The sequence below is a fragment of the Nesoenas mayeri genome (genome assembly GCF_963082525.1).
Source record: "Nesoenas mayeri genome assembly, chromosome: 24".
Lineage (NCBI taxonomy): Eukaryota > Metazoa > Chordata > Aves > Columbiformes > Columbidae > Nesoenas > Nesoenas mayeri.
The window spans coordinates 3256736-3281264 of NC_137546.1; the positions used below are offsets into that span (position 1 = coordinate 3256736).

Genomic DNA, 24529 nt, shown 5'->3' on the forward strand with positions numbered 1-24529 from the left:
AAAGTCCTTTGCCATTCCAAGTTAGAACTTGGATGAGAAACAACCAAAATCATCTGGACTTGTAATAATATTAACATGATTCCCAAGGTCTTCTGGCTGGACAACTGATGCTATCGGTTTTACCAGCAGGAAAACACAATAACTAAGTGTAAACAAAGGCTTCATACACCAACAGTCCAAGTTACTGTACAAGGGGCTACAGGGAATGAGCAGGAGTGTGTTTAGTAATTAGCAATGAGATCAGCTACGCCCCAAACCCTCCTGCTATCAAACCAGAAACACACAACAGCCAAAAACAACCCACAAAGCCCATCGATGTAGATCGGTAGCCAAGGTGCCCAGGTACACAGGTCTCAGGCTTTCCAGCTTCATTACCAATGTAACAATCAAGCAACTTAATTAATAATCCACCCTGTCAGCAGCATAACCATCGCTGTGCTGCAGGCGGCCTCGCCGGAATGAACAGGAGCTGTGGCAACACAACAGCAGCAGCAGCTGATGTACCCACCGGCCATGTAGTGTTTTTTCCCAATAACTTAAAAACTCTTCTGCCAAGACTTAATTGGAGAAAGAAAAAGAAGAATATAAAAAGAACCAAGAAACGACTGTATTGCACAGGGCAGCCGAACCTCTGCGGAGGTTCCTGAAGCCTTCACAATCTCTTTTACAAGCTTGTCTGGTCCCTCTGCAGAAATAAAGGAGATGAAAGGAAAAGGGCAGAACGGAGCGGGGCAGAGCGAACATGGCAGTCAAGGCCAATGACACTTAGTACTGAAACACCTACACTAGAGAACGGTGCCCGTGCTCCTGCTGCAGCGCTATGAGACTTGTAATAGTTCATGCTTCGTGATTTTTTACTTTAGCATGTTTTAAACCCCAACCCCTGTTTTCACTACCACAAATGACATAATTACATAATTCCAATATATTTACAAAATATTAAAAAGTCTGTTAATCTTCTAACATATTAACCTCATTCTGCCACTTTACACATGCACTAATTGGGGGGGAAAATAAAAATGAAAAGAAATGAAGAGGCTGAAATGAGCAGCTTTACCCTTTGTCAACAAGCAATCTTTGCATCTTTTGGAAAGAGAAAAAGGAACAAAGCCGAGTTTGCTTCACCGAGCAAACAAAGACAGTTCAGAAACTCATGTGCAATGGCTACAGAGCTGTAGAGTCACTTAGCTGAGATGACACGAAGAAAAAAGTGCAAGGTGGTTCCTTACATAGCGTCAAAAAGAAAACCTCCAGTCCCTGAGGCCTGGCTGAAGGAGAGAGGCGCTAACTACGCGGGGACAGCATCGGGAGCTAGCGACATACCACGGGATGTGTCTGCCTTCAATCTACTGGCCAGAATGATTTGTTTGTTTGAAACACCATGGATCCTTGGTAACAATGGAGTGTGTTACAGTGGAGTCTTCTAGAGCAGAAACATAAAGACAAAGGAACAGCGAGAATCAATAACTGAGGGTAGAGTCATCCCACTCCAGCTGTTGCTGTCTGTTCACATTCTGTTGGTCCTCCTCCTGCTCCCCTTCCTCCTCCTCGCTGCTTTCAGACTCCGCACTCGTGATGTCGTCTTCTTCTCCATCTTCGCTTTCTTCTTCCTCTTCCTCCTCTTCCTCCTCACTGCTGTGTTGATCCTCGTAAGTCTGTTAAGACAGAGATCAGGTGTTGGTATCACACTGGCCAAAATTCTCTTTTGAATTCAGGGTCTTTCTATATGGAGAAAGATCTATTACAGATTTCTTACTGGTTTTAGATGCTCAGCAATACTGAGGCAACCAGAAAATAAACCAGCTTTGTAACACTGCTATCAATCCCCTCCCTCTAAAAGAATTCTGAAGGGTGACCCAGTGCTTCCAGTTCTGCTGGGAAAGGATCTTTCAGTAGGATACACCACCAGCATTACAGTCGCACGTCTCTATTGTTCCTGATTTTCTAAACACCCCGATGTCAGCCCCAGCAGGAGGAAACATCACAAACACACGTTTTGACAATAAATTCTTGCAGATTTGGGGAAAAGCAGCTCATGGCTCCGGCATGTGCAGTATGACCAACACCGGGCCGGACACTGACCTGCAAAACCCAATTAGGTATCGTGAAGCTACAGCCTGTACACGATACCAAACGTAACTGCTCTTTGCATTTGTCACATTCCTTAAAAATTCACAGCTGATGTGTCTGTTTTGTGGTTGTTTTTGCTCTACCACTCTGTCCATGTACAATCATACCTGGTACAACCAGAAAAGGGCTTTTTTGTTAATGCTCAGACACCAGTTTTACCTCCATGGGGTTCACAGTGATGGTGAGAGCAGAGTCATCCCAGTCCATCTCGTTTTCCTTCCCGGTGTCCTGGTCACGCATCGTCCTCTGATGTGCAGCTCGGATTCGGAACACGCCCAGAATGATCATGAACACCAGGAAACTGACACAAACCACAATCACAACGGTGGCTGTACTGGGAACAACTGCAACGGAAAACACACGGAGTTTCTTAGATGATACTAAGGAACTCTCACACAATCCTAATAACTAGATCTCTGTTCCCATCACCTGCGAGAGGGAAATGCCACTATACAAATGTTATACGTAGCTACACAGAGGCTGTTTGTCTAACACCACTGAAAAAGTCATTTGGAGAGTAAGAACTAAAACGTAGCTCCTTAAGTATAATGACACCCATCTGAAAGACTGACAACACATGGAAAGCAGACTCTGCCACACGCACACACTCCTCTCATCCTACACGTCAAATTAATATAATTAAAACAGAAAGGACAGATATGATGACTCATCAACGGAGTAGTGCTGCAGTTCCTTCACCACGCCACGCAGCAGGAATTCTGCTCCAGCTCCTCACAGTCCTTAAGCTGGGTCTTACAGTCCTTAAGCTGGGTCTTACAGTCCCCCCAAGACCAGAACGCCTCCCAGTTCCCACTGCACACACCAACAGAAAGATGATCTGCTAGTGGGGAAAGATGATTTGTAGATCTCTAGTAATCCACTCCTCCCTGCCCAGGCAACAGCAGAACAGCACTGAGTAACTGCTTAGACTATTAGTCTGACACGCTGGTTTAAACTGGGGGAAAAGGCCTCTCTGCAGCAAGAACCCTCTGGGACATTCTAACACCAGAAGAGCTGAACTTGGGTGACTGAGAATTCTTACCCGAAAAGGGATGAGGGTTGGCCAAGTTGTGACCAGAGAGATCAACGAACGTGTGGTGCACGGGATGAACGAACTGCGGCTGCGCGGCGATGTGATTGGCGTGCTCAACCGGGTTGGCTGTGTGGATAACGTTCACCTAGGAGCAAACCAGAAAACGTTCAACTCCAGAAACGCAACAGTTTACTGCCCAACAGACAGAGAGCGAGAAGGAAATCAAACCCCAATCTGTTTCCCAGAGCAGGCATCCAATTCTCCTTCAACTTCTCCTCAAATACTGGTTTAGTTTTGCTAAATGAATACGCTGTCTTTCCAGTTCCACCTTTTTGCATTCACGCTTCCATTAGCCAAACTATTTCTTCTACAACACAATAGTTTCACCTCTAGGCAACCTTATTTAAAGCTGCAATGTAGGATAAAGAACACATTTATATATAAAATATAGCCTGAAATGTGCACCTTTACTAGAACTTATTTACAGGACAAATAATTGATGGATTATCTATAGGTTGAGGCAACAACCTCCACCCTCTCAGCCATCGCGCTCTGAAGGTTCCCAGTGACCGGATCAGCTCACGTACCTCCACCTTGAACTCGTTGCTGACATAGCGGCCATTCAGCTCGGAACACACTAATTTGAACTTTCTGTCAAAGAGAGAAACCGTGTGCCAGTTTCTGTAGCGAATCAAATGCAAAACTTCTTCGTAACTAGCCATAGTATCAACCCCTGTGGAGAGAAAGAAGCAAGTTAAACAATTAATTTGCAAAAGACTAGTGCAACATCATACGCTTGACAAGTATTAGTCCCTTTCTTCAAGTTTTCTTGGCTGATAGATTTTCAATTAGTAAAAAACCAGAGGTAATACCTTAAAGGTAGACACACACATATGTGGCTCCACTGAAACTCTGTGGATGGATTTTGTGATAAAATCCTAGACCCCGTTAGTCTTTAAAGGGATTCTAGGAGCCTTTCTTTCAAATACATAACTTATTCTTAATAAAAACCAGAAAGGAATGATGGATGCTCCAGGCACTGGATTATCTGTGCAAGGAACAAGCCTTTTCTGGGGAAAAATGTATTTCAATTCACAGGCCAGAGGTAACCTGCAATTTGGGACAAGAGAGAACAGAAGCAGGTTCTAGAAGGATGAATTTTCTAGAATCACAGCTTTCCACAAAATAGTTGTTACACCTCTGAGCTTGAAATTCTCATCAAAACCGAAGTACCTGGAGTCAGTTCCAAACCACCTGTCCAGCACACGTCCCCATCACCTCCAGAGCAGGAACCCCCACCTGTGATGATCATGCCCAGGTTGGAACTGCTCATCTCGATGCCCTTCTGCTGTAACCGGGTCATGTCGATCTCCAGGCTTTCCTGCTCCTGATTTAGCTCCTCTCCTAACACCGTCACCTCACACGTGTCCAGGTTGTGCATGATCTCTTCAGACACCAGGGACTCTTGCACTAAAAAGCGGAGGAAACGGCAGAGATGAAGGAGAAGCAGACAGGAACCCAGGAGCTATAAAATATCACATGCAAGCTCAATTCTTCCAGAAGAAATATTAAGATCTGGGCTTGAAGTAAAGAGAGCAAGTACTAATGAAATAATTATTAAAAAAAATTAAAATTAGAGATATTTACATGAAGATAATGGCTTGGGCTTACTACCATTCCCATGTAAATTTTTGCAGATTATCTACACCTTCTCACAAGACACACACAGCTTCTTTTCCTCTGCTATTTTCTGTATTAAAAGAGAAATGTGTGCCTCTGTGCAAAAGGAAGATCCTCTGATGTGATCACTGAGTGGGGTGAGGGAAAGCAACAGTCCCACGCAGAGAATGGTACCTGTAGGATCTTCATCTCCATCTCCCTCCGGCTCCACCTCCCGTGTGATGGTGCTTATTATGCGAAGCTCCGGGAAGAGGGAAACACCCTCGGAACTCTCGAACTCCGAAGCAGAGCGGGCAAAATGGTTGATGCCGCTAAGGCTGATTTTCGGCTCCTCTGGCTGCAAGACCATGACGTACCCCTCCACAGCAGGAATGGAGACACAGGCCTCTTCGTTGAAACACCTGGGAGACACAGGACACAGTTTGGCACAGTCAAGGAGGTTATTTGAGAGCGAGGCACAATTATGTAGAATAATTGCTTTATAAATTTTTAAAAAGCTCTCTCTCGGACCCAAGAGTCTTAGATAAATTCATCAACTTCACTGGAAAGTAAGAATTCCCCACCAAGGGAGCAATCTTACAATTAATTTTTACTTACAGTTAACACTTGGCCCCATTTTCTACGCTACGGCTACCAGCCACAGATGACACCTTTAATGACGGTTGTGATGTACTCATCCCAGCACATACCCTTACAACCAGTTCCTCCCTACCGTACACACTCCTTACTACCCTCTCAGGAAGAAAACAAGAGTGCTGGTGTAGAAAACATTTGCTGTATTCAAACATGTGGTTACACACAGCCAGACTCCTTTGTTTAACACAACTGAGTCACACGAACACTGTTCCAGGCTTCAGTATCACCGCACAGAAACGTGTTATTTCAAGGACTAGGACGTACTTGGCAACACTGGTGATTTTAAGCCTCCGAATCCCAGGTGTTGGGAACTGGCGGGAATTCAGGTAGGAAACGTGCTGCATGGCCTTATCCACCCTGTCGATGTCGTCCCCTTCGATGGTCAGGGTTGACTGACTGGGGTTCATCTGGACCTGAAACAACAACAACAATCTAAGAGAACACCCAAACATGAGCTGGTAACTACAACTGGCAGCTCAGCACTGCTTGGTGTGGTACATGCAGGGTAATTACATCTGTATTTAAAGCAATACGGCCACTATTTACTGCCCTTGTACTACACAGTCTTCACGTGCTTATTCCAGTCAAATATATTTAGTGTTTCATTCTTTAAGAAAAAATCTAATCATCATAATTCTGATGTGAAGACTCCAGTAATAGAGAAGAGAGGAGGCTGATATAAAGGAGAAATTCAGCTCTGTTCACACAACCTTGCCACTAAATATCGGCAAGCAAATTATTCTATTGAACTGCTTGTTAAGTCTCTCTCTTTTTACTACACACCCTGGTACAGGCGGTAAAACAGACAGCCTTACAAATCTAGAATTTCTGTTCAAGAGAACACAATAAATTTCATTCTTAAAATCCATTTCTATGCAAGAAAGATTTCCTAGTTTTCACATATTTTAATGCTAAATGTCACAATAGATTAGCTTGTTATATTTGGGACATCCCTGCTAAGTCTGCCAGCAAAACCTGTAGCTATTATCAGCAGAGCAATACACACACTCCCCTTTATTCAGGTGCAACTTTACCTTCACGCCTTTGCCAACGCCGTCGGGCATCTGCAAATCCAGCCCCTCTTTGCAAGTGTACAGGCAATCGATCACTTTCTTGTTCTCCAGTTTACCAGAACGGATCATCAAACCCGCCAGATTGCCTCGGAAAAACTGAGCCATGTGGAGTTCGCCACCTTCAGCAAGGAAGGAAAAATCTTCGTATGTTTGGATTCTTTCCACTTATTTTTCCCTTTTGTAAAACAACACATACGCCTTCTGGTACCACAAAGTATTATACACATGCAGGTTAGTTTTTATCCATTCTGGGTGTTAACCTTGTGATTATGTTCAAGCATAAAGAAAGAATTAAACAGTTCACCATGCACATGGCCTTCCAAATGCAGCCATCTCGAACTGTGAAACCAAAGCCGGTGTTTCTGTAACACACATTTGACAAGAAACCGCCCGTACAGCGAGGTGGTGTTCTTCAGAAACGAGAGACACAACCAACGGCGTCAACCGTGACACCGGGACCTTCAGCTGGAGATGACAACTCCTACCAGTCAGTAGTAACAGGCAGTTTAAACTCAGGGCAACTAAGTTTTGGATATTCAAGTTTCAAGGTCACCACTTGCTAAGCTGCCAGATGTTTAGGAAGATGTCTAAGCTTGGTCTAAGGTTCAAAGTGGCAAAAGATACTCCGCATATCTCGGTACAATTTTCAGTAGTGAATTTTCCTGTTACGCATTATATATTTCCAGTTTAGACTTGTACAGCTTCAATTCCTAGCCCCTGCATTCTGCTACCTCCTTGCCAAATTCAAGTGTGATGCACAGCTAGAAACTTCTAGTCAATTGTATCTACACCATTCCAGGAATTCGTAAAAATTACAGAAAAAGTGCATACCTTGATTAGACTTTTAGAAATACACCCTCATTGTAAGGGTCTCAACGGAAGACACAAAATCCACCTATCCCTAAAAATGTCTAAGAAAATACAACCCTGTAGCCAATCTGAAATACCTGGCAGCCAAAGCTTTTACGCCCATTCACTGTAATTACAACTTTATATCAATTTCCGATCGAGGTTCCGCTGTAAATTACAGGTCCATCTTTGAGTTATATAGAAGCAATCTGATCTAATTATGAAACTGGTCTTGCACTGAATGGGGAGCAGAGCTACTGAATTCCAGAGCTTCTTCCCAACCTACTGATTAATTCTGTGATACATACGCATACCTATGTACATATATATACTCATATATTCATATTAGGATGAGGTGCATTTATATTTTAAGAAAACTAGCTGAAAAAAATTAATAGCTGATATTTTACATCAGCAACTTGTTTTACACCACTTCACTGCAATCGCAAAGGTCGCGGATTTGTACATGGATGTGCATTTGGGTGCAACCAAAAAATAAAGAAAACTAAAGAAAACTAAAAAAAAATCAGCTGATGAAGCTCTGGAAATAGAAGCACAATGAAGAACAAGCCTAGGAGAGGAGATGTGAAGGTCAATGGCCCAAATGCAATGCCTGCATTTCATGCTGCGTGTGAGATGAAGCAATGTCTTGGCATAAAAATGAAATAAAACAGTAGGGAAAAGAAACTCCAGCAACCTGCAGAGGTCTCAGGCACAGTTTCAGTGTCATTTTCATTTCCTGTATATTCTGTAGAAAAGCAAGACAAAGAACAGGACAACAGGGAAACAACTAAGTAGTTACCATTTAGCAAATTTTCTTATCACAGAGAATACACAGCAGCACTTCCCCCAAAAAGCCTCCTTATACTCGACCCGGCTATTAAAGTATTGATGTTTTAACAACTGGAAGTAGTTACCTTGCCAACACGCTCCGACCACGAGCTGCGTTTCTATCTTAGAAGGATGAAGCGGGTAATCTTCAGTCACTGGGAAAGGATCGTATGAAACACCATCTACATAAAGAGTCACTGCAGGAAATTCAACATTGAGGACGTAATGATGCCACTCTTTGTCACACACCTGAGTAGAGAAAGTTTTAAAGATCCTACTTTAATTTTATTACAATTGAATAACTGTTCTATGCACATTTTGCATATACGCACATGCAGACAGACTGACAAACTATAAGCCAGTATAGACATACAATGTTTCACGCATATGGCACGCATCTGAAAAAAGCAAAGCAACTGTTAAATGCTCATAAATAGCTTCTTTTCTTCTATTTCCAACATAGAAAGACACATCTATTTCCATCCCTTTCATTTTTATAATATCTAATAGCAGCATATTTAAATTTAAAAATACATATCTGCATGCAAACACCTTCTGAAATACTGTTATAATACAGCATTACTTGACAAAGGGTCTGTACTTGCTGAGAGGGAATGTTTACAGAAAAATATGACCATTCTGAATATGAAAAACATCTTCCACAACAGAGTCATTTATACTAATTAGTTTTTGGAAAGCAACAATCTTCCCATAAGGACATATATGGGCATTTTACCATTAAAACGGTTCACATTGCCCTGCATAGAAAATAATTATAAAAATAAAGTAATTAGCTATGTCAGAAAGTAATTCACTGTTTAGGTAACTGGCAAAAAACCCTGTAATAGGAACCTAATGCAACTAGAAGCACCTTTATAAATGTACAGATATACAGGGTTATTTCATCACTCAGGCACAGAGGGCTGGAAAAGCACACAAAGTATTAGTCCCTTATGTCTTGTTCTTCGTGATCATAAACATAATGAATTCATAGAAATAAATTCTGCAGATCAAAGTAAAAATTAGTTATTGCAGCCTTCACTTTCAAATCTATAATAATTAATACAAGATGAAATACAACCAGACAACTCCTCTCTCGAAATAGGAGGCAGAAACCTACCTGCATCCCTCCGAGGCCTCTTAACTATTTTTGTGCAGTACAATCTAATTAAGAAAATTGATCTGTAGCTCCTGCTGGCAACGTGTAAAAAGTCACAAATGTTATTTCAGTGTGAAAAAGCGCTAAGAAGGTAAATCCTTCTGTCACCCTGTTAACAGTTGGATCTGCAAAAATGCTGCATGCTCAGAAGTACTTTAACGCCATAAGGAAACCAGAATAACTCCTGTTTTCTCATGCACACTGCCTTATAGTGCATTTAGTGAAGATAACTGACATCACAGCTAACAGACTTTCTATTTTCACATATCAATCTACATTTTCCTACCTTTCAGGACAAGGACTTGTACTTTTATCTCACAGGGTTTAATAAAATCACCAAAGCAGTATTTTATATTCAGCTATAGCTGAATCTAACTCTGACACTTGATCACAAATAAGTTATTGTTGGGTTCTATAAAACATGACATCAGGAGTCTGGAGTTGCAACAAGTATTTATTAATAATTATACTATCAGGGAGTTCAGTCTCCGATGGTTTTCACTGCATTTTAACACCCTACCAACTGTTCTTCCATACTTACTTGATTCAATTTCCAGTGAAATTCAGCCGGTTTGTATGTCTTTCCCTCTGAAGGATCTTGGCGGAAGAGGAACACAAGTCGGCAGTTGTGTACATAGACTGCGTAGTGGTGCCGGTTCATATCTGCACGAGAGTTTTAATTAACATCATTATTTTCTGTAAACCTTAAGAACTCCACAAAAGTCATCTGTTCTATAATTTCATACATAAATCCTCAAGAATGTGATAGGAAGAAACAAACATAGATCAGGCACGTTTAAGAGGAATGCAAAATGTTTCTAACAGTAGCTAGGGCAAATATGTCCAAATCCGACCTAAAGCAAGACTTACAGAGATAAGCCTGTGAGCAGGAAAAAAGAATACATAGTATAATAGGAAGTGCTGTCACTAAACCTGATACACGTATCTTAATGATTTTAAGCAGCATCAAGAATAACACTGTCTTTGGAGATGCGAAATCCAGACGGCATAGCCAGAATAAGTCATCTACTATGGCAAAGAGAAACACATAATGTAAATTGGAATAGAATTAGAAAAACAAGCCTGCCTAATCTGACGCTACCTGTCTTGTCTGAATTGCAGAGAATTGTCTCTTTCTCTTTGGTTCCAGGCCCATGCCTCATCCATACTGAAATCATGAAGGGCTCTTTTAGGTTGACTGTGACAACGCCGTCCGGGATCTTCACAGCTTGGGTGCCGTTGAATTCAAAGACTTGGTCGCTGTCGTGACCGTTGTCCGTGGGAAGCCCTATGGTCCAGTTGGCAGCACTGCTCGGAGGGGGAAGGAGCTCAGCGGTGCCAGAAGCAGCACCTACAATAAAAATACTCCAATGAAAAAAGGTAGAAACTCAAAAGATCACCGCTAGTTTCAAACCAGACTGTTTGTCTGAGCACTAATTTTTCAGGGCTGTCAGGATTACGTGCTGCCATCATACATCAAGCAATCCTCCTTGGAACACCCTTTCAGCTCTTGAACATCAATCTCATGTGAAGGAAATTATTAGTCTATATAAGTGAGCGGAGAGGCAGAAGAAAGCGATCCTTCTACTGCATTTGAGAATAATTTTAAAAGCCACCTTCAGCCAATTTTTCATGCTTTTTATTGCATGCTAGGCAAAAAGTTGGAGGAAACTAGGTGCAAATGAAAGACCACATCCACTCACTGGAGTTCACAGATATTTACAGATATATAAGTGAGTGTCAGGAGGATGGAGCCAGGCTCTTCTTGGTGGCAACCAGTGATAGGACAAGGGGCAATGGGTTCAAACTGGAACACAAAAGGTTCCACTTAAATTTGAGAAGAAACTTCTTCCCAGTGAGGGTGGCAGAGCCTGGCCCAGGCTGCCCAGGGGGGTTGTGGAGTCTCCTTCTCTGCAGACATTCCAACCCGCCTGGACACCTTCCTGTGTAACCTCATCTGGGTGTTCCTGCTCCATGGGGGGACTGCACTGGATGAGCTTTCCAGGTCCCTCCCAACCCCTGACATTCTGGGATTCTGTGATTTGTATTCTAAAACAATATTCCAAGGCAAACTGATAAGCAAGAGAGACAAAAGCTTTCTTACCACAGAGTCTGTGAATGGATTTCTCTGAGTAGGTGTCTCTGTCGCAGCCTTTACCAATATGGCTGGTTTCCAGCTCAACCGTTGCTTGAATTGAGGTTATTGGCTCATCACACGTCTCCAAGCGCATACTGGGGAAGAGAGCTAACGAACCAGTACCGGGCTCGTATTCTATTCTTTTGCTCCAACCTGTGTATTTATCCAAAGAAACAATATTAAAAAATCTCTGGTGTTTAACTGAAGGTACCAGCAAATGCTGAAAGCAGATAGGAAGGAGATCAAACTAACCTTGCCAGCCAGGCTTGCATGTGGGCTTAATGCTAATTTTAACCAACACATCCTCAGCAGCTCTCTTCTTCCCACAGTCATATGCTGTTACTGTCAGTTTATACTGATGCTCTTTACCATAATTTAACTTTTCTGTGTTCTTTATATAACCTGACACAAAAAAAAAGCAATAATCAGATGTAAATAGCTACTCATTTGGCAATGTAGATCCCCCAAAAAATCAAACTAAAGCCCACTAAAAACTGTCTTGCTTGGTTTAATCAGCTTGCTTGAACCCCAAGTGGTCTACAGATTTTGAGGGGTCTGCAGATCATTGGCAGAAAGGAAATGACCTAAACAAATCACTACACTTCGAACCCAGTAACATAACCACAGTACTGTCATCTCCAGAGCCACATATGAGCATCTCAAATGTGAAAAGCACATGTGGAATCCTGGTTTTGAAAGCTAATGAGCAAAAGCTATCTTAATACAGAACAGAAAATTACAGGGGGGAAAAAAAGCAGCTTACTAAGAGCTGGTTTAAAACATAATACAGCTACTGTATTTCTTTTATTTTGAAGGGCATTTCTCAAGAAACAACACACATTGAACAGACCATCTGCTCCTCACATCAGTAGCCAGCACATGGTATTGGCATTGAAAGACATCTTACTTTCCATTATCAAATCAAACCGCTGAAGTGAACGTGTCCATTTAACCGGACTGCTGCTGTAGTTTTATGCTGACCAGTTTGAAGTCCTATTCTTAGGGCAGCAAATGATAGCAATTCCCACTCCACCTCTCATCGCACTCTTACCATCTTTGTCAATAGCGAAAGGTACGTCCGGAGTTACAATTTCGTAACTGCAGATCTGGCTGAACTGAGGCGAACAATCCGCATCCACCGCTTCCACTCGGAGGATGCTGTCGTACCTCTTCCCTTCGATAACCGTCGCCTTGTATGACTTCTCTTTGAACACGGGAGCATACTCGTTAACGTCGTTCACCTGAATATGGACCGTTGCTCTGGAAGAAGAACAGAAAGGTCAGTTCTCTATATATTGCAAAACTCCTGTTCAGGCGAGGAATCTGATAAAACAGCTCCCTCTTCTACAGCTCCATCCATCCTTCACAATTCAAGCTCCCTGAAAGAAGTGACCAATGACTGACCCAACCAACAATCTCAACTACCCTGATCAGGAAATAGTGGATATTTTTCCAGTGTGTTGCTATATTATTCAGTGTAGTTTTAGATTATTGCTTACTATTGTTGTTTATTTGCAAATAAAATTCAACCCTTTGTATTGCAACTATTAAACTGCTGCCATTTTACAGAAATACAACAAAATAGAGCTGTGACAATAGGCTTTTACTTCTGTTAGAACAGTCCAATCCTTCTAGTGCTTTCCTGCTGCCACAGTATTTGATATAAACACCCCATTTTTATTTCATGTGAACAAGAATGACAGTTAAGACTGGTCTTAGACTAAGAGCTCAGTCAAGTGCATTTGATTAGCTCTTTTTTATAATAAAGTACCGAGTTGTGTAAGTCAGTGGAAACTGGCTTATTTCTTGGATGTGGGAATGAGAGGCAGACAATTTAAATGCAAGAATCACAGAAGTGGAAGATACACTTTAGCACATCATATAGCTATTGAGATAATCCTAAACAGACTGGATCTTGAATTCCATCCTTTTATGCTTGTCAGTGATTGCTTGTATACAGAGAATAGGAAAATAAGGCAGTTTCTGTCAGTAACTAAGGAGAAAAGGTGAATAACGAAAAGTATCTAGAATGTAAACTAATAAATAATTCAATCACTACAGTCATTCTGTAAGAGTTTTCTGACGTTTATGCTAAAAAAACCCACAAAACTTTAAGGTTTTGTTTTAGTCTATGTGCTAAATAAACACCACCAAAAAATGGCCTTCTCTACCACACACTTTATATTCCTGACTTTGAGAGCTGAACTCCAAAAATGGTTAAAAGCCACAAAAGCCATAACACATACAGGGAAATTCAACAGTGGTTTGGAGGTGCAGGCCCTAGAACCCGTCATTCTGCTGTGGGAAAGGAGGAGTTGCAGAGTATGCTGCTGGATCTGCACTGGTTCATTCCAAAGCCATTAATTTGGATAACCATAATTTTTAATAGACCCATCAGAAGAAAGTTTATATTTCAATTAACCAACACAGGCTGAAAAATTAGTGGGAAAAAATCTACAGTGCAGAGAAGGAACTGTACACTAAGAAACAGAACAAAGAATACAACTCCAGCCAAGCCACCAAAACCTTTGTTGGTTTTCCATCTCCTTGGAAATCTTTCTTCAGAAGTCAAACTATGGGAGTTTAAGGGCGCAACTACTTTCCACAGGCATAATCCTTCCTTTCTACTGCCTATTTGAAGCACACAGCTATAGAATAATAAGTTGTGTTTGTCATCGAGATGACTGCTGCTCGGCTTTACATCTTATTGACGCCCTTCTTTGCTTCCCGCAATGAGGACTCTCCCACATGCTCTGCAGATGTTGACACCAGGGTGTTCAACAGCTTTTCTCCAGTGGATTTTCTAGAGAGCGCTTTACGTTGTGGTTTTTCCTTTAGATAAAGATTAGCTAACGATTGCTTTGTTCTCACTCTTTCATCTAGGCAGAGATGAACCTTAGGCTACCGAGCTTGCTTTCTTGTTTTTGAGGCTGTCTGGAAATGATAGCAACATGTATTTTTTTCCATTTTGTCAAGTTTAATATAGATTGACTTCTTGAACCAGTTTTTTGGGTTTAAAAACTGAATTCTGAAGCAATGCCCAGGCTTGGTATCCCATGCAAACTCTGTATCAACTCAAGCCAGATTTTAACTACATCAACAGTTTTTCTGCTTCTATCCCCACACTGTTTTCCAATGTAAACTCAGAGGCGTCAAGGGATAAAGCAGCAGCATCTAGAATACAGCGACAGAGATGTCAAAGCAGTTCATTTCCATTCTGCTGCTCATTTATATTACCCTTGCATGAAAGTCTTCCAGTATTAAAACCTGGTTTACATTAAATACACAGATCACGAATCACCGCGAGCAGGAGACGGCTCGGAACCGAACTTCCCCTCGGCCCCCCGCGCATTGACTTACTTGTGGGATTTCTTTGCGTTGGCTCCATCTGGTCCCTTGCCGCAGTCGTAGGCCTGGATGGTGAACGTGTAGTCCTTCTGCAGTTCGCAGTCCAGCTTCTCTTTAGAGCGAATTATTCCCTCACCAGTGGATTTATCCACCACCACTGCTTCAAAGGGAACATTCTGCCCGTGAATTTTAAATCCGCAAATCTCACCTACAGATTCAAAGGAAGGGAGGTTAGCAACTGGTCGAGGCGATGACACTTTTTACAAATAAATGACCGAAAATTTTGCAGCCAAGGGTTTGTGAGGGTCTGTGGACAAAGCAAAAGCACTGTGCTTTAAAATGGGTGATTTCTGGGAACTTTAGTAAAAAGAAGCATACGTCTGCCGTCCAAGCAACTCGATTACTTTGCATCCATTCATGCAGGAATACAAAAGAGAAAAAGAGAAATGTAGACAGGCATTTCACAGGAGTACTTGAGATAGCTCTAGGGTACGAGTAGATCTTATGAGAGCGTACAGCCAAGGCCGCTGGTAATATCTTCTACGCCAAGCTACTGGGAATAGCTGGGCAGCGTGTTTATTTTGACCAGAGCAAAAGGTTAAAATAAAATGCACAGTTACAAGTCAAGGGATGAAAAAGCTTCGAGTACAGGTTCAGCACCAAAATTACAGAAATTCCGTCAACGGATCAAAGGAGAAAGTCTTCCTGTGCAATGTACCTGGCTAAAATTAGGGAATCAAAAAGAAACTACTGAATGAGAAAGGTAGAAATACCAACTTCTCAGGCATCCATTTCAACAGCTATCTACTAATGGGGACCGAATCTGTTAGCCAAGGAAACTCACGTGGAACCATTTAGTTGGCTTTCCCTTCTATTCAAACCAACAAACTTGCAAGCCCCTAGTACATCATTTTAAGACACATCTGAGCCTAAGATTCCACTACGAAACCTTCCGCACCCTGATGTGCCCCTAAGCCCCCTCCAGAAACCATCTCATCACCTACACCAGGTGTTTTGTCTGTATCATTTATGTTTTGAAGGTGATTTTCTCATAGCAACATTAACCACTATTTTGTTGTTAGAGTTTCAGTGGTACCATAGCACCAAGAGCGTGCTCCTATTGTACACTTGTCTAGAGGTATTAAAAAAAAGGTATTTCATTCAGATTTTAAACTACCGAACTAAGTGTACTGCAGAGGTGTTATAATGCTCCGGCAGTTAAATATTACTTTACAAAGCATAGCAAAAAACTTAATGATGTCCCAAAGAAGTGAGCTATCAGTGAAAATACCAGAAAACACTGATTTCCCCACTTTGCCAGTGTCCACATAATGTAAATAATCCCCAATGGTTCAAATGGATGTCTGATTTACAGATATTTCTAACCAAGGGTTTGGTTACATAACAGTTTTTTTAATCGATATCTTTTAAAATAGAAAAAAAACTGGGAGAATAAATGGGACAAAAGAGCATGACAGGATCTTCTGTTTAAGTGCTGATTCCCCATTTCATAACCAAAGTTAGTAGGTTAATATTCATAACAGGGACAGAAAGAACCCTTTATCACCTTCTTTGGTGACTGTCACCTCAAAACTCTCTAAAGGGAGAGAAGATAAACCCGAGTCAGTAACAGGAAAGGTTGGGAGGGAGCACATAAGGAAAAAGGCACAGATGCACACATTACACAGAGAAGCTTTGGAGAAACGGTACTTGGAAATTCCAGCGGTGATTTGCTGTAACTGTTACAATTGCAGAGTTTTAGTTATGTTGATTTAATCTTTTCACTCCAAATTGTCATTTTTTTTGCATTCTGAAGTATTTCATAGGTTTATTAAGAGGCTTTTTTCTTTTTTTTCCTCTTTCATTTTTTTTAATAATACCAAGTGCTAAACAAAAGATCTTTTCAAAATTCCATGTGATGAAGAACTACCCATAAAATAGAATTTATCAAGAAGACATGTTAAATAACTTCAAAAAGCTTTTATCTCTTATGCTGAAACCATCATGTTTATACAAAAAAACCCCTTCATACTCCCCTTTTGAGTTAAAAAATAAGTGTCATGGGATTTTTGCATTTCCACATCAATTTTTATCAGTGTAGATTGTATAACACCTCGCATTGCAAAATTTAAATCTACATCAAACCGAACTCGACAGCATTGCCATAATTCATGATTACAAATTATACACGTTAAATTGTGATCCTAATGAACATAAAAAGCTTTAATGTAAGAAACTAGGGGGAGGAGGAGCAGCTCTATATATTCCTAGCAGCGTTTTGCTTTTCCAGGTTAAACAAGCAACCAACACGTTTCTATCGTTTTATTCTACTGCTGCAATACTGTAATGCTGGAAAGCAAAGATTTAAATAATAATATATATTTAAATATATTCATCCAGGATTCCACAGGCTCCGGGATCACCGTGAGCTCTGAGGGGAATGAGAAAAGATTTCAAGGCCTTGGGACGGGTGGTAAAAGAGTCTGGGGCTCAAGTGATTTTCTCTTCCCTCCTCCCAGTTTTGGGTGATGATATGGGAGGGAAGAGAAAAATCCAGTCCCTAAGCAACTGGCTCCAGGACTGGTGCTACAGACAGGGTTTCGGGTTCTTTGGTAACGGCTGGTTTTACAAGACACCAGTCCAAACAGTGATACGTGGGAAAGGTTTATCTCGCAGGGGCAAAAGGATGTTGGGACAGGAATTAGCAGGGCTCATTTGGAGAGCTTTAAACTAGGCTCGAAGCGGGATGGGGTTGTAGCTGGGCTTGCGCCATTAGGGCATCACTCCAGTCTTCAAAAAGGGCAAGAAGGAGGACCCGGGTAACTCTAGACCAGTCAGCCTCACCTCCATCCCTGGGAAACTGATGGAACAACTTCTCCTTGGTGCCATCTCAAGGCATACCAGGGGTAAGAGGGTCATTAGGGGCAGTCAACATGGCTTCACCAAGGGGAAGTCGTGCTTGACCAACCTCATTGACTTTTATGAGGACATAACAAGATGGATGGATGATGGCAGAGCGGTGGACGTGATCCACCTTGACTTGAGTGAGGCATTTGACACAGTCTCCCACAGCATCCTCACAGCTGAACTGAGGGAGTGTGGTCCAGATGAGCGGGTGGTGAGGTGGACTGTGAACTGGCTTAAGGTCCCTCCCAATCCTTGACATTCTGTCATTCTGTGTGACTCTGTGATTATGAGGAGAGCTCAGATAAAAGCGAGTTTTACAACGGTATTAAGTGCCCATGACGGGCATCTGGAATAGTTGCACAGTTTTAATAAAAAGACAATTAACTCTGTTCTTCATTCCCCTCAAAATCATAATTTGTTAAACCCCAAACTTTGTGTGTGTGTAGGAGGGGGATTTTGTTTGTGTGGTTTGGGGTTTTGGTTGGTTGGTTGGTTTGGTTTTCATTTGTTTGTGTGGTTTGTTTTGTTTTTCCTAAGAATAAACTAATTCTGCAAGAGTATTTTCAAAACTCCATGTAGAAACATGCTCCAAGTAAAAAAATTCCTAACCCCCACAAAAATATTTCTTGCATCCCAGATTAGTAAGGGGAAAATAAAGTATTGTGGCTGGGAAGTGGTTTTCTCTAGGGCTGGCGAGAGGGATTAAAACCCTATTACAGACACATCACAAAAACAAGGAAAGATTTCCGTCCCCAAGGGAAACATTTCAACATCTTGCTACCAAGATCCTGCGTTACACTCTTATAACAAAACACATTCAGCCATATGAAGGGATCCAGATAGAACAGTTTGTTTCAAATGCAATAAAAATTCAGTTCCTTTTTGCATAGTAAAAGAGAAATCCATACTAAGAGCTTCAGACATTAAACTGATTTTAGACACTAATTCATGTACAATAGAAAATGTAGCTGTTGTTTAATTTTTTTCAGTGAAACCATTTAGGATCAAAATCACGGAACAGAAGACAGAACCCACAGGGTCTCTACACATCAGGCAGTTATGACACGGCAACCAGGCATAACTCTATTCAACGTCCTGGTGGACAGCAGGGTGACCATGAGCCAGCACTGGGCCCTTGTGGCCAGGAAGCCAATGGTACCTGGGGTGGGTTAGAAGGGGTGGTCAGTGGGTCAGAGAGGTTCTCCTGCCCCTCTGCTCTGCCCTGGGGAGACCACACCTGGAATCTTGTGTCCAGTTGTGGCCCCTCAGTTCCAGCAGGACAGGGAACTGCTGCAGAGAGTCCAGCACAGGGCAACAAAGATGCTTAAGGGAGTGGAGCATCTCCCGTGTGAGGAAAGGCTGAGGGAGCTGGGGCTCTGGAGCTGGACAAGAGGAGACTAAGGGGTGACCTCATTAATGTTTACAGATATATAAAGGGTGAGTGTCAGGAGGATGGAGCCAGGCTCTTGGTGACAACCAGTGATAGGACAAGGGGCAATGGGTTCAAACTGGAACACAAAAGGTTCCACTTAAATTTGAGTAGAAACTTCTTCCCAGTGAGGGTGTCAGAGCCTGGCCCAGGCTGCCCAGGGGGGTTGTGGAGTCTCCTTCTCTGCAGACATTCCAACCCGCCTGGACACCTTCCTGTGTAACCTCATCTGGGTGTTCCTGCTCCATGGGGGGATTGCACTGGATGAGCTTTCCAGGGCCCTTCCAACCCCTGACATTCTGGGATTCTGTGAAACTCCATTTTCAAAAGTGTGTCATTTCAGATAAAAAAACATACAAATTACCCTAGAAATATATGTCTAGATAACCCTACTTATTTTGCACATCTGAATTTTAGGATCCTGCCAACAGCATGGAGTGAGTAAAGCAATAAAATATTAGTTCTACTTGCCCCGCAGGTCACGCACTACCAAGTATTTAAATGAACTAGTTTCAAGATGTTTCAACATGCTCAAAACTGAAATAAAGCACAAAGCTGTATTAAAAATATTTTAAACCTGCAGACAGTCCAGAAGTTTCCCAGCTCAGCTAAGGGGCACAGTTAATTAAAGTATCCACCCATCTGAAGCATGAATAAGTTTAATTTCTAAGCGGGAATATACCAGTTAGGTCCTGGCAACGCTTTGTTTTGCTGTGAAAACATGTCACTGATCTAATGGGCTTCTCACACTTAAACACCCCCAGAGACGCTGCTGGACAATCAGCACGTTATTCTCCATCCCAGGACATGACCACAGCACCATCTAAGCTGATATCGCTGACTCCACATCACTCCCACATTTGGGCTCCTCTAAGACAGATCCAAGTATTGTTCATTTCACAGCAGATGAAAACTCTTCTAGATTCCCACATCAGAGTCATTCAAAATTCAGGCAATTCAAATCCAACAGTCGTAGCAAGGGAAATTGCTTTACAGTGCTAGCGTGCTGTACTCAAGAGTTTAAGATAACTATTTAAAATCCATTGTTCAGCTGCTGCTTAGGAATTGTTAAGTATCTGAAAGCCAAAACGTATCTTGATACAAGGGTTTAATAAAATCAACTTCCAGTTGGTAAAAATGTTCATTAAATGAAACCACGTTTATACTACTTAGATCAACACAATGGAAAAACAGCCTCATGTGAAAAGATGATTTAACATTGGATTTTCCTCTGCAAATTTGATAATATATTTGAAGATATTTTACCAGTCCCAACACAAGCTCCTTCATTTGGAAATGAAAAGTTTTGTTTTTCATAGACAGCAGTTTTATTTCCAGGTAAGATCCCTTAAGAGCCTCTGCCACGTGTATCCGATCCGTGAGACAGTCTGAACCTGAAAGCTTTAAACACTATTTCTGAGCTTCCCGAATTCGCAAGGCAGCCTTGGAGATAATTACAGCCTTATGATAATGCAACAAAACTGTTACTTTAAGTACCACTTTAAGAAATTGTGACTGAGTTACTATAATACCATAGCACACAATGCAGTCAGCATGATAAATGTTTCAAACGGCTGTTAATTCCATCAGTCTCTTTTTCTACCAGTGCCTCTTCGAAGCCAGGCAGAGCAACATTCCCAAAAACAGCTCATGTCACATCCGCTGGGTATTTTACTGGGATTCTTCTGTCTAAAATTTTACTTAACCAAATAAGCTTCTGCAAGTATCTCGTTTAAGCTCATGTTATTCTTTGTACACAGTTTTCTAATATTTTGTTAAATGAAAAAAAGTACTTTCCATAACCCTGCATCAATTAGTGAATACACTATTCCTAAACAGGAGTTTCCAGAAAAAAACCTACGCACAGGTTTGAAAGAAAACTGTCATCTATTGGTCCCATATTGATAGTGAAGAATGAGCCTACATTTTGCAAATATCTTGTGTATCAATCTCTATATTCTTCGCTAGAGGAGAAAAAGCCTCTTCAGGTAGAAGGGACCGTCCATTTTGTAAAATACTCCAAACTGCTACCCAAACTTACCACGCAAACACCATCTTAATTATACTAATTACTGTGTTCAATCTTTTAAGACACAAATCAAAACCATTAAGAAAATCAATAATTCTCTTCAAAACGACAAGAAAATAATTGTTTCCGAACTCGCAGACTGAACGCTGTGAAACGTGGAATCCAGACAATGGAGGAAAAGGTTTGACACTATGTTTAAAAAAAATCAGAAAAATTAACATGAAATACCTGCAATATAGAATACTTTCTGGTTTGGACATTTGGAGACAGCTGTAAATATGAAATAAAACTCTGGTCCACACACAAACGTTTCCCAGGTTCTAAAAGCTTTGGAACATTATGTTAGGGAAGACACACAGCATTCGTCCTCAAGAAAGCACTTCCACTTCTTAAAAGAGAACCATAGATGCATTCTTTACCTGCAAACCGCAGAGGTGCATCCTTGTCCAGGGCTATCAAGGGGGGGTCCAAAAGCACCGTGTTGTCATTTTCTGTGATTATCCCATGATAGGTTGTTTCAATCCATGGCTTATGCTTGTTAACTGAAAGGAAAACAAAGTACCAACTCAGAATGTTTGAAACCGAAAATGCTTTACAATACTGATTCCAGTATTTTCCTCTTTCATTTTTCTACACCTGAATCAGTTTTCTACTAAATTAAAAAATGTGAGACAAAATCCCGCCTAGGTGTGCTCAGAAGAGTTGAGTGTCCCTGCAGGCTTTCCAAAAGTAACTTGGAAAAGCTAAATTAGTTGCTTAACTACGCTGGGATTTAAGATGCCCCTTAAGTGCAATTCAATTGGAACAGTGACGGGAGCCGCTGTCACCAGCGCCAAGTGTGACACCAGGAAAACCTGTATCCAGCATCAGGCAAAGCCGGAGCGGCCAACGTCAAAGCCAAGGGCTTGTTCACACTCTGCTTCTCCACATCCTGGGAAACTCGGGATCCAGTTGCTGGACTGTTCTTCAGGACATGATGGCTGCTTCTAGTTTCAGCCTTTTGTCTTGTATGGGGCTCTTTCTTATCATTAAGAGACATGTAGACAGAGGTCAAACTTAATTAATTTCTACATGAGCTCTAAGGACACTTGCCAAGGAAGTTTCTACTAGTGCATCACAACAGATGGAAGACAAACAGGTGTGTTATCTACTATGTTATCACCTACTATGTGACAATCCAAGGTGAGAGAGCCTTGATTATTAAATATGTATCTTTACGTTATGCACTCTCCAAATATAAATAGAGCTTGTAGCCCACAGAACCAGTATCTGTGGTGTAACACCTAATTCTTCCTGACAGTTGAACATATTATTTCTCTTGGTCCAGCTCTCATCACACTGAGGTCCTACAGCTTCACCTGGGTGGTTTTGGGCAATGTGTACCTGCCACTTCTAAAAGCTCTTAGGTTACCACATACTCTTGTTTCTTAAATTGATACTGTTTTCCCAGATCTGATTCTGGAAGGCTATATGTATCTAGCTACTTAGAACCTATGGAAAACATTCATCTAGAGGGTCTGAAAACCACTCCTTATCTTACAAACCCAAGACATCTCCAGCCAGCGATGTATAATCCAAGATAAGAAATGCTTTGCTAGAGGTTATTACAAATATACTGAACAGTATCAGTGGCTGATATGACCCAGATTGTGGTCTTTGTGAGATCAAATACTTACAAAAACTGAAATAAACGCCTGTGCAAGCACAGCAAAGCATACGCTACAGCTACAATGCTGCTGCAGATTTGAGTCCTGTTATTTCACCTTTCCAAGGAATTATACGAGCAGATTGTCAAAATAGAGATGTAAGGCTAACCTAGACTCTGAATCCTGACTCTCCTACAAACTAAAATGGATTCATGATGTCTGGCATATGCTTACCCAGAGGAATTTAAAAAAAATGGTGATAAAAGGACATTTAAACAAATGATTCAACCCAGAGGCAGAGAACTCACACAGGAAACCATAATCCTCTCTCCATACGCTTTCATCTGCCATCTTTTACTGGTTAGTAGCACCACACTGCTGGCCAGGATATCACATCTTTGTGCACCATAATGCAGCAAGAGGGAACTCACAGCAAACTGCTTCAATACAAACAGCGTTTAATTACCGCCGTGCGGTTTTACTCAATCTTTATTGCCACAACACGCTCACACGGGCGTGCTTTCAATATCCAGCATACCAAACAGCCCGCTAAATGTCAGCGCATTGTTCTGTTCACTCTGAGCAGCCGCTGCCGCAGCACCGAGGAACTCGGCGTTTTAGAACTGGAAGGGACTCACGGATCATTCCCGAGGCGCCAACAACCGCTAAAGTGTGAATCTCCAATCGAAACATCTCTCAATCCAAACCTGGTGTAAAGAGAAGTGTTTCACTAACACACTTACACCTCAAGTGAACGTATCGGCGTCCTTTCATCTGCTCGTCTTAGTCTTTGCAAGGACCTCGGATAAAATACTAAAGCAACTCTCTGCCAGAAATGAACTCCATCTCCATTCTAATGCTTCTGAATGTAGATCACAATTATTTTTTGTTAAGCATTGAGGAACTTTCTCCTAATTTAGCAACCTCCAGTAAATTCCCACTACTGTCGGGTAGGGAGCTCTATACAAGCTTGAAGCAGCGTAACCACATATGAACAGAATTATGAGTATGTTAAGCATCTGCAGAGTCGAGTGAACCTTCAAACAACAGGCCCAGTCAAAAGCAAAGTCATGTCCTTTTATTGTGCTGTAGACAATAAAATCATAAAGCTTAAAGCCTTTTGTGTTGGAAGGCTAAAACATCACCAGATTTTAAAACATAAAGCTTAGATCCCTTTGTGTTTATGAAGGCTAAACATCACTGGATTTTAAAAAGCCCACCAAACTTAGTGCTGAATACCCAGGAAAGGCCCGTTATCCATATCTGGGATCTACTGACTCCAGCACAACCACACGCTGTAAGGAATTCTCAAGCCAGCATCTGAAATATGAGCGATACATTTACTGCTTCCCTTGAACCAACTGCAAAACTGAACCACACATTATTCTGATCCCACTCAGCTTAAATATTATTAAATGCTGGACTGAAAACTACCCTTACATATTTTCTTTCTCTTTAATTGCCCCCAAACTCCAGAAATCTACAGAGAAAGTTGTTCCAAGCCAGACTGTTCATTTCAAACCTAGTCCAAGCCTGACACTAACAAAGTGCCCTGAGCTGTTAATCTCTTGCCATTTAACTGGGATAAACTACACTGGTTTCCTTGAAATACAATATTCACACTATTTGTAAGCGCCTCAAC

At 41.6% G+C, this 24529-nt stretch overlaps 1 protein-coding gene across 1 annotated transcript; it reads right to left on the bottom strand.

Moving 5' to 3' along the window:
• Nucleotides 1-885: 885 nt before the first annotated feature.
• CLSTN1 (calsyntenin 1) lies at nucleotides 886-23238 on the bottom strand (the record flags this gene model as incomplete). The annotated part of the gene is made up of 17 exons (XM_080358767.1): nucleotides 886-1655; nucleotides 2290-2474; nucleotides 3173-3308; nucleotides 3751-3896; nucleotides 4463-4633; nucleotides 5018-5244; nucleotides 5744-5892; nucleotides 6514-6671; nucleotides 8319-8481; nucleotides 9933-10054; nucleotides 10494-10742; nucleotides 11496-11681; nucleotides 11781-11930; nucleotides 12580-12788; nucleotides 14889-15084; nucleotides 21661-21783; nucleotides 23196-23238. The coding sequence occupies 17 exons, from the start codon at nucleotides 23236-23238 to the stop codon at nucleotides 1461-1463; spliced, it is 2808 nt and encodes a 935-aa protein (XP_080214893.1). The 3' UTR covers nucleotides 886-1460.
• Nucleotides 23239-24529: the final 1291 nt, after the last annotated feature.